Source organism: Dermacentor albipictus, chromosome 3 (assembly GCF_038994185.2).
Source record: "Dermacentor albipictus isolate Rhodes 1998 colony chromosome 3, USDA_Dalb.pri_finalv2, whole genome shotgun sequence".
In the NCBI taxonomy this organism is placed as follows: domain Eukaryota; kingdom Metazoa; phylum Arthropoda; class Arachnida; order Ixodida; family Ixodidae; genus Dermacentor; species Dermacentor albipictus.
Genome location: NC_091823.1, coordinates 125651540 through 125665954, shown reverse-complemented (window position 1 = coordinate 125665954; position 14415 = coordinate 125651540). Strand labels below are relative to the sequence as shown.

The 14415-nt window shown below is 43.1% G+C and overlaps 1 protein-coding gene across 1 annotated transcript in view; it reads right to left on the bottom strand.

Annotated features, from left to right (window-relative positions):
• Positions 1-14415, bottom strand: part of LOC135909440 (MAM and LDL-receptor class A domain-containing protein 1-like) — a 194926-nt gene that overhangs the window by 98073 nt on the left and 82438 nt on the right. The window contains exons 24-32 of the mRNA XM_065441395.2: positions 14073-14211; positions 12161-12269; positions 10315-10396; positions 8479-8604; positions 7718-7865; positions 4214-4325; positions 3323-3419; positions 2335-2385; positions 1227-1307 (exon numbers count right to left, since the gene is read on the bottom strand). Of these exons, the coding sequence (XP_065297467.2) occupies positions 1227-1307; positions 2335-2385; positions 3323-3419; positions 4214-4325; positions 7718-7865; positions 8479-8604; positions 10315-10396; positions 12161-12269; positions 14073-14211 (945 nt within the window). The remainder of the gene's footprint in view (positions 1-1226; positions 1308-2334; positions 2386-3322; positions 3420-4213; positions 4326-7717; positions 7866-8478; positions 8605-10314; positions 10397-12160; positions 12270-14072; positions 14212-14415) is intronic.

Genomic DNA, 14415 nt, shown 5'->3' with positions numbered 1-14415 from the left:
ATACATTATGGCCCATATTGCAATTTACAAATTCTAGCCTGGAGTTAGCAAGGCGGATCCATTTGGAACCATTTTTCAATGCGACACCTGTTTCGAGATATAAATTCCCGAAGTTTGCAGAGAAATGCACTGGCGTTCCAATCAATTTGTCAACAAAACGTCGTTTCATGCACTGACGCACACAAGTAACTGGAACACCAATGCATTTCTCCGCAAAGATCAGGGAATTTATATCTCCAAACTGATGTCGTCCTGAGAGTTCGTACCAAGTGGATCCGCCTTGGGAAGCCCACTGCTAGAATTTGTAAATTGCAATATGGATCATAAGATAATTAGCTAACAAGGTAATTAGCAAATTCTTGTTATTTAGTCGATTTCCAATATCAATATTATTGGGCAAGTAGTGTCCGCCGCTTCGAGTATTCCGGCTCACAAACTAGAATTGAGCTATTTGCCACAGGCAACCTTTCAAAAAATTTCGAAAGTGTTCGCTGAAACACCCTGTATATAATATGAAATAAACCCAAGCTTACTGCGTAAATTGAGCTGTGCTTATGAGAAAGGTGTGGCCAGAACAGATGCCAGCATTGGAAAATTATTATATCGGATAGAGACAACGGTGTAGACAAATTTGTGCATCCCACGCATGGATGTTAGAGTTCTATGAATATTTTTCCCTTAAGCAACTGTCTTTCTCTACAAATCATCCAATTAAAACACATTATTTCGCAGTTCAGTGACTCGGGCGTCAGCCAAAATCAGAGAGCTTTAGCGTGTTTGGTATTCCGGCTGACGGGGGCGGTTTGCGCGGATTACAGAGTGAGCCGGAGCATAATCGTGAGCGATCGGAGTGGTGACGCCACCTGCAGGCACAAAGCTCAACCACCCAGACAAAGAGCTAACATTGCAGTAAGCAAACATATTCTACTTCGCTACTGGTGTAAATTCTGGGCCCCAGCGCAATCTTGAACATTATTCCGCCGCCTCCAGAAAATTGACACGAGCTGCTCAATAGGTTGATAGGTTGATAGGTTGATAGCTACACTTATGTGTTTGGCTTGTTGAGGTCTACGCCACCAGGTAGCGTCACCACTCCCACCGCTTAAGTTTACGCTTCCACTGTGTAATCCACTCAAACCACCAGACTTTGCCGGAATACTCGACACGCTAAAACGCTCAGTTATAACAGATTTAATTGAAGTTTGGAAAAAGTCATATGAGCTCACCATCTTCCGTCTGTGTCGTATGGTCACGGGGAAGCTGAGGAAAGGATCCAGCCCACTGCGGCTCAAAACTTGCGTCATCGTCTTGTTGAAACATCGGGCAAAACACATTTCAGGTGCAAATCATGTTATCGCTAATTACATTGATGTGTGAGGCAAAGACGCCCACCTTGTAGCAAACATCAACTGCTTTAATGTCGTTCGCTCGATGAGCGATAAGGTTCTCATAGCCTGGCGAGCCTTCCTCACGTGAGACATCGTAACTTTTCTTTATGCCCACATGAGCTTTTATCGTAAGCTCAACAAAATAGCTGACCATGAGCAGTGAGAGCTTTGGCAACGCATTTCCTTGTTGATAACTTGTTCTCTGTAAATTATTATTTGTTGTTGAACTAAAGCCGCCGTCTCAATACGACTTTAGGCGAAGGGCTCCTTCCTACATACGTTTCCACATAAGATTTGTGTGCTATTACGCAGCCATCATTTCTAGAAACGCCTAACATAAACATGAAGTTGTTCATTTATAGATTTCCTTGTCATACATGTGCGTTGCAACTGTGTGACTGTTTGGTTTAGAAGGGACTGCATCTTACTTCTCTAGTTCTTCTCTAGAAATTTCTCTAGTTGTGTGAGTAACGGTATTATCAATAATTGCGTGACCATTGCAATCAACAAATTCGAATGTCGAATCGAATATCCTGTGAACTGACATAAATTTCTTTACCAACCTTCTCCAAGTTGCGCTTTGAAGCATTAAAATAGTCCTGCCAAGTGAAAATTGGTTTCGCAGCAGGCTTAGTTAATTTAATTTGACTCTGAGTAATTTGGCGCCGGGGCTAAATTACCGGTGCGCCGGTGTTGTTTCGCATTATAACATTTGTACGCCCGCCCGCTGTCAGGCCGTATCCTTGTTTACATTACATTGCGCTGCCATTTGTCCTCAGCTAAAAAAAAAACACACACACATTTCTGTTATGCGCAATGACACGCCGTCTACATGCACCGTAAAATTATGACGATAATATTATTATTCTCAAACAAACGTATTGCATTCAAGAGGCTGAATAGTGAATAGAGCTCCAAGCATTACGAGCAACAAAAGCTTACGTACCTCCATTTAAGACAAGCCAGGGCAAACATTCTTCTTCAAATGTGCAGAATTCTGTGAGGACAAAATAAAGCACATTGGAAAAAGATGAGCTCATGTGAAGTGTAAGGGCTACGAGCAGAAGAATTTACACACACACACACACACGCCCACACACACACACGCGCGCGCACGCACGCACGTACACACGCACAGACGGGCGCCCGCGCGCGTGAGTGTGCCACGGCAATGATATAATAGAGAGGTTTAGCTTGTCCGGTATTCCGGTAAAAGGCAGGCGGACAGGGCTTTGGGGTAAACGTGAGCGGTCTGCATTGTGCAGTCACCTGGGGGCGCACAGCTCAGACAGAAATAGCTAATATTGCATTAACCGACCGTATTCTTCTTCGCTGCTGGTGTAAATTTTCGGCACTGGCGTCATCGTGTTGGTGCCAAAAATTGACACCAGCAGCGAAGAAAAAATACTCTCGGTTAATGCAATATTAGCTGTTTCTGTCTGTTTCAGCACTGCGCCACCAGGTGGCTGGACCATGCAGACTGCTCACTTTTACGCCTCCGCCCCAATGCCCCGTTCGCCTGCGTTGTACCAGAATACCGGACAAGCTAAACCTTTCTAATAATACAGCAAATAACATTAGCCGAGCTTATTGTTTCTGTCGGCATATTATGATATTGGTTAATTAAGAACTATGAAATTTCACAAGACAATAAAAAGAAGGTAAGTGTGCTTCAACGACGTTGATGTGCAATGCAAGATTATCTGATATGCGTCACTTCTAGAAAGACGTGTTCCTTCATTCTCAATAGACAGACTTGACACCTCACTGGTGTTCATCATGTAAATAGCTCATCTGAAGTCCACTCGGCACAGCACTCCACGCTTTGCACATTGTCGCAGGTTCACAATTTCTAGTACTGCTGGTGTTCAGAAAGGGCCTTCGTTACGTTGTAATTTGAAAATTTCTAATATCACTGCTCTTCATTAACTTACCGTATTTTGGACATTCACCATCTGCAAACTCGACGTCGTCAATCATGACTCCGGATTCACGCCTCTCGTCTTCAGCTGCGATCACTTCAAACACGAGCTACGGAAGGAAAGGCACAGATCACACGTACCGTCGTCTTTTTGCCAACGTTGTGGCTGTCATTTCTCACTGCGCTGCTCTTTGCGCACTTATCAGCAGGCCTAGAAACGCCTGTGTTAGCCTCGAGTTTGCAGCCAGATTTGTGTGTACCGGTAGCTTTCACTGCATTATGTACTTTTATTTTCAAGTCTAACGGTAAGCTATCAGCCACGCATAGTGCCCACTATATGCAGTCCAAAATAGTCTTATTCATTTGGAAATTTCTTTCTCCTAATCCGGGTGTGGGAGAATTCTCTTCTGCGGCCTTTATTGGCACCGAGCGACAATCCGTTCAAATATGGCGAGCCCAACTACCATTAGCCGTGAACCGGTCATACGTGTTTCTCTGCTAGAACTCTTCGATGCGCCTTCGTTCCCGACTGCATCCTTCATACCTGACAGTGTCTCTTGCACGATTCGTCAGGACAGATAATTACGTAGACACACAAAGATAAGTACATAAGTGCACATCAAAATTCCCTATACTTATTATCAGAATGGTTTATTCTACCAAAGAAACTGCCTCGATCTGTGCATGATGTTTTTCTTATAGTTTTGTGACACACTATACTCTAAACCTTTGTTAGCTAGTAAAGCAACACTTATTGGCCGTCGATAACAGGTTTACAGGTTGAATGGGGTTTTGGTGCATCCAAGAAACAATTTACGCCGCATGTCGACCGAATTGTTTGAAGGTTTAGTTGACCGCAATGTTTGCACTTCAGTGAAATATTTCAGGACGCTTTATGACTCACGTTCCATTTCCTTTTGGACTTGATGGTAAGTGTGCGAACCTTCCACCAGTCTTCTTCATCGTTCGTGCTCAGCGAGAGTAGTGGATCTCGCATTGCAGTCTCCTTTGTGAACCTTACAGGGGAGGCAAAGGAAAGTAGTGCGCATAAAATGCTGAGCTGTATATAAGGCAACGCTAAAAGAACGAGCTTGTTCAGGGTCATCAGTATGGGCGAAGTGGAAACCTCACCAGTAACTTCACAAATACGCCATGTGCTCTAACATAGTTGAAAGAGGACCGAATTCACTTATGTAATTAGCACATTGCGGTAGTTAGTAAGGATATGTACCAGCCAATACTGATAGGCTATCCTGAGCAGAAGATGACAATGAGAAGTGGTTATTTATTATAAAATCAATGCAGTAGGGTTATAAAGCAAGTATTCATCAAACTTCTGTCACATCAGGGCGGTTCCTTAATGGACAGTTTTCAGGCATGTGCCTCACATCGTTGCGATGGGTTCTGCAGCAAAAATTGAACCATATCAATGAAAAATTACCGGCGGCACCACGTCAAAAAAAAAATTCTGGTGTTTTAGGCATCAAACTGCGATATGTACCTGAGGTTCGCCTCAGTGAGGGACTCCGGATTAATTTTTAAATCTGTGGATCTGTAATGTGAAAACATGCAAGGGCGTTCTTGCATTTCGTCCACATCTAAATTCAACCGCCCTAGCCGGGATTTAGGGGTGCAACTCCATAGTATTCATAGCCGATAAGCCTGCTTGACGGGTTTACGTGAGAAAGCTATTGAGACTGTAGACCTTGACCTAGCGCCCTGTAACGGAAAACTATTCCAATATGTTTTTATTCCAATCTTCTGACGTCAAATATGCGCAACCGCCGACGCAAGCGTCGGGTGGTCACCCACAAAGTTGTCTGAACAGACGAATCAAACGCTCTCCCCGTTCATAGGAGATAACATTTGTTTGCTTGAAAAGCGAATAGCATGGCCTGCGCTGAGCCGCTTGTCTTGTCTAATTGTCGCACAAGAGGCGAGGAGCATGTTCAAATGGAGAGGTATTCGATGTGGCGGAGCCACTGCATTCAATATCGACAACCAGATGAAGAGGGTGGTGCCGGCGTCTGCGATTGTTCCGCTGTCTCTTACTTAGCTTGCGGTGGCTTGTCGACAATCGCGGCGGCGTGCAACGGAAGCTTAAGAATGACGCTAAAACGGATCCTCAGCAAAGAAGAGTAGGCCGAACGAGGTCGTAAACGTGCCGAAAGTTCTCAAAATGTTACATGGCCAGCAAAAAGTTTTATTACACGCAACTAAACCCATGCTCTCCGGCAGGAGCGACTAGCCAGTGCCGGAGCGATCGGCGGCAGCCATCTTTTATTCCTTTCGGAACGGGGCAGCCTGCGGCTATTCAGAAGAAAATTCAGGTTCGTTCGGCATATTAATGCATCTTTAACACGTACGCGTCACTGTGACGCGGTAAGTTTTTGCGGTTTTGTGACGTCGCGTTGGAGGTAGATGAAGTGGGTGCCGCCCGAAAAATTTGACCAATATCCGAGGGCTAATGGCGAAGGGCGTCGAATAAGAACTCTTTTTCTTTTGTTCGGTCTTATCATGCATAATCAGTGTGTAAACGTCATATCAGATGGAGAGCTATCGCGGTTTTCGTGACGCCGCGTGACAGACAGGTGAAGTGGGGGTGGTCGAAATTTCACCAATTGCGGCAGCCTGATTGCAGAATTGGAATAGAAAAATTTGGAATGGTTTTACGATAGTTAACCCCAGGAAAATTCCTATATTTGCGAAAATTTATTACAGTACACGCCACATCCCCGTTGCATTTCTGTGGTTGCGGGATACGCCTTCCGTTGGGTTGTTCCTTGAGGACTAGGAGGACGCATGCGCTTCACGTCGCACAAAAGAGATATATGCGGCCAATGACTAGATAAGAAGTGATGATGGGTTATATCGGTCTCATGACGGTTGGTAGTGATTTGACGTGTATGGATAAGGTGCTAAAAAGCGATAAGGGATTATGATGGTCGGATCAATACTCATAATGTTAATAAGCACTTATAATGGTTGATAAGGGTAGAATCAAGTCCGATGAGGTTGATAAGGAGCGATAAAGGTTGATAAAGGTCCGATCATATCCGATAAGGTTGATAACGACAGATGAAGGTTGATAAGGATTGAATTGATTGCGTTAAAATTTCTACCAACCGATAAGGGTTCATAAAGTCGGATCGGATCCGATAAGATTGATAACGACTGATAAGTGTTGATATGCTTTATACTAGTATTTAGAGAACTCTCAGAGTATTTTATGGGTGAATTTTTATCAGAATTTTTCTATCTTCAGTAGGATGTCGGCGTTCACTGGAAGTACGCTGAAAACAACAACAGATGAAATTGATAGCGATTATACGCCGGCATTGGTGGGAGGCACACAATTGCTGCCGCAGATGTGAGACAGTATCATTTCGTTTACCAAGTCGCTGTTCCTCCTATTCATGCTTTCCGAAGTGTTTCATTATTTCTACAATAATAGCAACGTGTGTTCGTGGTTTCCTGCCCAACTGCTTTGGTCTTTAACCAGTCAGTGTTCTTTAGCCAAGCCAAAATAATTTTTGAAATATCAAAACGATGCTTTTACACTTGAAACGCAATTCAGCGTGCGGCCGTAGCCACACGTGTGCAAATATCGTAGCGTTGGCATCCATTTACAGCACAACCAGTCGATGGCCTTTTTTATCTCACCGGGAGACCACAAAAATTTGGGTAATTACTCTCAAACTCGCGCACGTGCAAAAGCATTCACGCTGCCATGCATTGTGGTACTCGTGTGCCACTCGTTGCCCTGGACTTCTTTATTTCGTAAAATGCGCACAATGAAGTGCAAGCGTCCAATAATTTGCGAACTGCGCGGTACGTAATAACAGCCGATTTAGGTACTGTAATCTCATATATAGCATACTGGGTACTACCACCAGCTACCACGCCACTTACTGGTATTTAAGACTTTCTTTGGCAATATAAAATTATAGTTTCTACTAAATCTGGGACAGCGTGCCACATTAATCATGACCATATTTCCTTAAACATCTCACAACTTATTCTAGCCAGTTGTCAGACCTATTAAATAAAATTTTAACTTCTATTTTCATACTTCAGAATGCACCTTCGGGGCTCTTGTAGCTTCAAACAATGCTAAATACCGATTTGCGCCCATGACACAATAAATAAAATACGTCCGCGCCAGTGTTGTCTGTGCCTGAATTTAGTTGAAAACAGCGTGCTTCAATCGCTAACGTATCGCAGTCCAATCCTCAACATTCTTTTTTTTTTAACTACTGTAGCTCGAAAGCACATACGTTGCTATATTCAGGATTTCTAGGATACCACTTAGCTGCAGTGTGTTATCCAGGATTTGGCTATGAATGCGCCTACAAAATATTTCCCAAAAGCTAAAGTTGTTAGGTGGGCAGATTTTAAGGTGTCATACCTGTACACGTTTAACTGGCTTGGTACGCCACGTCCTTTCCACCAGAAGGTGACGCAGGTTGCTTCGGTAGGCGGCCGCGTGGCCATGAAAACTCTGGACACCGGATGGTGCGAGCGCACTGCCGTTGTGTTCAGGTAAAGGTAGTAGCCTGCGGGTCAAGTGCATGTTTTATGCGTTGCCTCATTTAACATCAGTGCACACAATAATGCTCAGTCACCAGTCTCACCAGCAATAAGCTATCTCTCACACAGCAGCTTTAGACACCTGTAAAGCCATACGACTGTTTGTTGACAGTTATGACACTCGCAATGCCACTTTGACATTATCATCATGGTGACAATATTGGCGCTGTGCATGCCGTTGCCCTCACCAAACGTCCTTTCAGGATATTACTGGGAGTACTGGCGTTGTAATAGAAACCAGCTAAAAGCTAGGTAAAGGCAAGAAGGTTTTCAAATAAAGTATTACGATGTTATGGCGCCAAATTGATCGTATATACTTTTTGGAGGAAACGCAGCGATCAGTTATTCTATTCATAAAGGTAAACTAGGGTTTGGGAAGATCAACAAATTTCGGCTGTGCCGCAGGAACGTCCTAGGGTTTGAGGTAATTGGGTTATTCCGTAAGTGACTCCATGAAATAAACAAAATTTTCTAGAAACCTAGAGTTGTGCCTCGGCTGTTCTTCACCCATTCGTGCCTGTGTTTTCGCATGTGTTCAGGGCTCTTTTGCTCGTGGCCAAAAATTTAAAAATAACTTACCTTTGAGGTTCTTGAGAGTGTTGTCTGGAATTCCTATTTTCTGTGCGATGATCGGTATCCATGGGGTAAAACTGCCGGCTCCTTGGTGCATAGGACACGAGTATGCTGGCTCAAAGGGGCAGAAGTCTGAAAGGCGTGTTGTGAGAGTTTGCTTAGCTGGTGAGCTGAGCCGTGGCGCAAGAGCAACGATAGGTAATTACAACGCTACTTTAACAAAATGATGCGAGCTGATTTTCACTTGTCAATACTGTACTCTTCCGTTCGCTTATACCAAGAACAGTCCTGGGATAATATCGGCTCAGTATTACTGATTAATAAATAACGCGATGTGAAATAGTTTCCTTCTACTTTCGTCAAAGAGAGCGCATAATTAGAGTCCCCGGAATCGAAATCTGTTTCTTCCATACATACGTTACTGGTAATTTCAATCATATTATCTCGCTCGCCTGCTATCGACGTTTATCAATTTCTCAAAACTTCGCCTCCTTTATTCACTTTGTTACGTCCCACGATCGTCATCACATGCACTTGTGATGACGGTTTACCTACGCAGAAAACACATATTACGTTTTAAACAGGTTCCGCTTGACATCCTAATATACTGGTAGAAACTGCCATATCTTTATGTCATTCGATAGTCGTATTGACCGAGGGTTTGTCGGCAGTCGCATCATTTGGAAGAGTTTCTGATACAGTTTTGGCTGAAACTTCACTTTTTCTTACGCGTAACCATAGATGGCGAGATTACGTTCGAAGCCGCAAGGGAAGCGAGCGGCGGAGAAGGAAGGCGCCTGGAAGTGGAGAAGAGAATCGCCACGTTCTGGCCCTTTCCGTTTGTGCTTCGATGCCGCGGTTCTCGCTGTGCATGTTCGCAGCGTCTCGCCTTTGCACGTGTAGCACTGTACGCTTTGCCTGTGGCACATCAATCGCCGCACCGTCGAGAGAGATTGTGATTGTAGAGAGGAAGAGGCGCTATTTTCTGCAGCCCTTTAGGAAGCACGACTCAGCAACTTCGAAAAACGGAGGGGGACATAAAGAAGAAAGAAGAGAGAGAAGGGCGACGCAATTGCAGAACCAGGTGCCGTTAGCTACCGCTGTCAGCGGCAGCCATGCGGCGCATTCACAATTTACACGACAGCCCCGTGTCCTCCAGGAACGTAAGAAAGTGCCTGACGGCGGAGCCGCGGTGCCGGCCCGAAAACAGCAGCTGGGGTGCCGAGACCACCGAGGCGTCGGAATGAGACTTGGAGGGAAGCCCTCTCTTTGGAGAACGCATGGCAGAAACAAAGTAGACGATCGATTGTTTCGTCCTCGCCGCATGCTGAGCCGGCCGAGCATAAAGCCAGGCCTTTGCTGTACCTCCGCGAAGTCTTCCAGGAGCAGCCAATCCGGAGGCGCAGTAGGAGAGACCGTTTGTGCCTTGTGAGGCCGCGACCCGGAATTGGACGGCACCTTCGATATCAATGTAGCGTCCATGACCACGTTTGCGCCCTTTCCGTTTCTGATGTGACGCCGTGTTGCTCGCAGAGCATGTTCGCGGCGTACGTGCGCTTGTGCCTACCCCGCGTGCACGAAGTGAAACTGTAACTGTCGCTATAATTTTTGCCATAGTAACGCAAAAAAAAAAGATAAAGGATGACATAATAATTCATCCGTTCCTCGCAGATTCCACTACAGTGCTTACCAAGTGCGGCAAGTTGCCTTAGTAACCAGTCTAAACTGTCTCATCTCTTCCTGTTTTAGATGCTGCATTGATCTTTTGACGTCCATTGCTAGCGGTTTCTTTCATTTCTCCCATGCAAAAAAAGGAATTATTGAAGCCTCATGCAGCCTTACCTCTAAGAGGACAGGTTCCCTCAGTGATCTGTATGTCATCCAGGCCAATGAGACCACTCTCCAGATGCACCTGAATCTGCAGCTGCAATTACCATAACATAACCAATAGAACAAATACTGCCGGGAATGCGACATGTTATTCTTCATATACATGTCGTTCTTGTTCTTTAGTTTGAAGAGATTGTTGAATAATATTTTAAAAATAATTCCATTCAGCCTTGAAAGTTTAATGCTGCAACCACGGAAAATTACCTGCGTGAGAAAAAACAAAGGCCTTGTAGCAACTTGACAATATTTACTAATCACCTTATAAAATACTTACTTCATCACATTTTGAAAATCCTAAATCAATGCCATCAACAAGACTGTTCATATCTGCCTTGCAGAATATCTGACTAGCGCCATTTTCGATATATTTGTCCTTATTGTGAATAAGATTAGCGTAGCTTTCGAGCTTACAGTTTCCCGAAAGGGTTCTTTAATAGCTGGGGATAAAATGAAGTGGAATGCCAATGCAGTTCTAGCAAGCTTTCGAGACAGGCTTTTTGGAATTAGTACTACTCGTGGCATTGTTCATAAGCAGAAACGGTCTTACTACTTCATTCTACAGCTGCAACTGAAATAAAAAAAAATGCTAGAGCATCGGCTTGGGACTGGAAGAAAATTTATTCCTATTCAAATGAGTAGCCATGAGAAGGAGTCTGTTTTATTTTTACAATTTAAGTTTCTGCTATGATATATTGTGCATAATCACGTAAGGACTGTCAAAAATATCAGCTACAATCCGAAAATGATTAGAACAAATAATATATTTAAAGAAACGTACAATGAATGTTTATTCGTTGTACAAGATATATGACGGCTTAAAGCTTGTGCTCGTGCATTATTGAACATTGAAGATATGAAACGCGAGAGAATACATACGTACTATTCTAGACACAAGTAGAACTTTAATATTATCTACGCAGTTATTGACATTAGTGTTTCTTCTGATGGTAAATAAACATTTGACACAATATGTTTGAGCGGCGAATAGAAGAATAATAAGAAGTAAAGTATGTATTATGCAGTTGAAATGTATACAGGGTGCTTCACATAACTTTAACCAAGGATTTTTTTTAAAAAGCTGTTAGCCGCGGCTGAAAGAAATCAACGGCATATGTTTGTCATCATGTGGCAATCCTTACAGTATATTTTTATATTCTGCTGAATTAGTTAATTAACTAATATAAATTGAGCAAAATTTTTTATATTTCCTTTAGGGCGAAGTGCGTTTCGTTGCGTTGTAGAGGGGGTTCAGGAACGACCGATCCAATTTTTTGTGGTGATGTACATGCTGCGTGCTGATATTTTATTCGGGATTTAAAGGAAGGCCGCAAAATATGAAATAAATCTATGTAACTGCGCTCATGCGCTTTCGTATTACAGCGCTCTCAACCGCGCTACGAATATCCTACGCAAGGACAACTTGGTTCGTAGATAAGTATCGTTCTGTGTAAAAAAAAAGCCACAACAACAGAAGAAAGAGTAAATAAAGCCTACCAGCACAACGTAATACTACTGTGCCATAATTCCCAACACATTGTTGCTTACGATAACTTTATTTATGTTCGTCGCCGGAGTAGTGCCTACATTTTCACACTTCTATAGAAGCTCTTAGTAATCGTTGTAAAAAAAAAGAAGCCTCAAATAACTCGCTCGTCATGCAAGATACGTACAAGCAGGATGCCTAAACTTTAGCTTTTAATACACAATGTAAATAAAAATTCGGCGTCAATTTCCTTTGCAGGATGAAAGAGCGTACTTGTGCTTCATTTCAGAAATTAGAGTCAGAACATAACTGTACCTTAAACTTCTGAGCTGGCGCCTTGAAGGCTACAAGAACGTGATTCCATCGTTGGTTTGTCCTGGTGCCAGTCCCGAACAAGAAGCGTCCATCGGCTAGCACCGTTATACTGCATGTGTAAAAGGGACACACTAAAAAAAACTCGCCAAGCAAACTTTATAGTATTGTTGACCACATTTGGTTTCGCGAGGTAACATATGCGCATTGTTACCAAGAAACACTCGATCATAAAGAAATGATTTTTCAGGAGTTCATCTAGTTTTATTGATCTTGCATGCTTTTTATGCAGGTGCAAAAGGCGTTCATTGCGGGTGGTAGCTCTTTAAATTCTTTACGTAAATTATTGTTTCACCTGCATCTGTATTGGGAAATCCTTGTAAAGTGTACTACGAAATACATTTCCGTTTACCTTATTTCCCAAAGCGTCCCTGTATAGTTCATTGGGGCTGAGACTAGTTAACTCGGACGTTCCTGCATCTCAAGCATAAATTACACATGGATAATTAATAGAAAACGGTAGCACATCTTTGCAGTTTCAGCCAATATATTAGTTTCTTAGAGGAGATCTTTTATCTTTCAATAAATTCTTGTTTCTCCTTATGGAAATTAATTTAGCATTAATATAGGAATGACCCTTCACAACGCGCCAACTAGCCTGCGCAAGTATACACTTTAGTTTTCCCAGCTGTCGCAATTTGATATGTGCTAGTAAAGTTGTGTACTCCTATAGAAGACTGATGGGTGATAGATTCAGACTCACATTGAGAAGCCTATAGTGGGTTTTGCTCAAATTACAAGCTTTTGAAAGAAAACATACATCAAATGAACAAATTTGAAACCCCGAGCCAGCGCGCGAGCGTAAAATTATTATGCGTTTCGTTTACACAATGTTTCTGATTTGAATTACGGGAACTCATGAAGGCTATCCGCATTTATTTGGTCAGTGTTAAAATTCGCGTACTCAATCTCAAGCGAAAAGCCGGGTTTTCATGATTACCGGCCTGCTTATTTGGACATCACTATAGCCACATGGAATATGTTGACAGCGAGGCAAGGGAATCTTTTACTAGAGGTGGAATAGCCCGACATTCAAATTATTATAAACAAAAAATTGAACTTTCTTTACATTGATAAAGAGGGAGGCATGGCAAGGGCAACAGCACTATCTAAGCCACCGTAAGGAGTATTGCAATGAATATTGTACGAAGGCCAAACGGCATGCATGCCTTCCTTTCGCAAAATATTATACCACATCCCCCAATAAAACTCCACAAAGAAAACTAAAATGTAGGGAATCGCATTCAGCCGCAAATTATGACGTACTGTCGATAAATCTGCCAACACTGCATCATCATATCGAGAAGCGATGCATGGTCATTGGTAAGACAATAACGGGTGATGGCGTGTTTATATCTTCTAATCAGTTGTCACTATAACTGTGTAACTAAATATTAGGTCATCGGGAAATAAGACATGTTGGCTTTTGTTGTAGAAAAAAATTTGGTATTGGCTGAAAGCTTTCGCTACGGTTAAATCCTGCCTGCCGGCATCACGTGAAAGAAAACTACTATTCTTGCGCCATTACTAACGGACTGCGGCATGTGCGACCTCCCGTCGACCACGGTAGTGATTCACTACTTTGTCCTCAGCCAAGTAGTTGTCCGCAGCAATAATAAGCACACTGGAGAGACGTAAAGTCACAATTATAAGACAAAGGGATCAGTTTATGGTAGCCTCATGCGGCGCGTTTTTTTCCTCGTCACCGCTAGACAGAAACTGAAAAACAGGTAAGCCACGTACAGAAACGTGTGCACCAAGAGAAAAGGGGTTATTTTTTCCGACGGCTGCACACATTTTTCGGAAGGGCAGTCATGAGGAGTGATGAAGAATAGGAGTCTCTGCTGCTACTTACTGGGCTCGCTTGTCGTGGTCGGTGAAATGCCAGAAGCTGAGACAGGCTCCGTCAGTAGCGTTGATTTCCAAATCCGGACTCCTAAGCTCCGCTTTTCCAAACGACTTGTTTTTGCCGATAGAAGCAAAAACGAAATGCCCTTTGGCAAGAAAAAAAATCAGTTTAGCTTATCGCTACTCCGATAAGGAGCGCTGACATTTGTGCAGTTCGCTATATAATTCGAGGGTGCATTTTTTTTTTTTGCCAAGCCTCAATGTTCTGCGAAATTTATATAACTGCTTTATTCCTCGGTTTCAATTTTGCCAGTGAAACACGTGACCTAAACGAAACATATACAAATTCA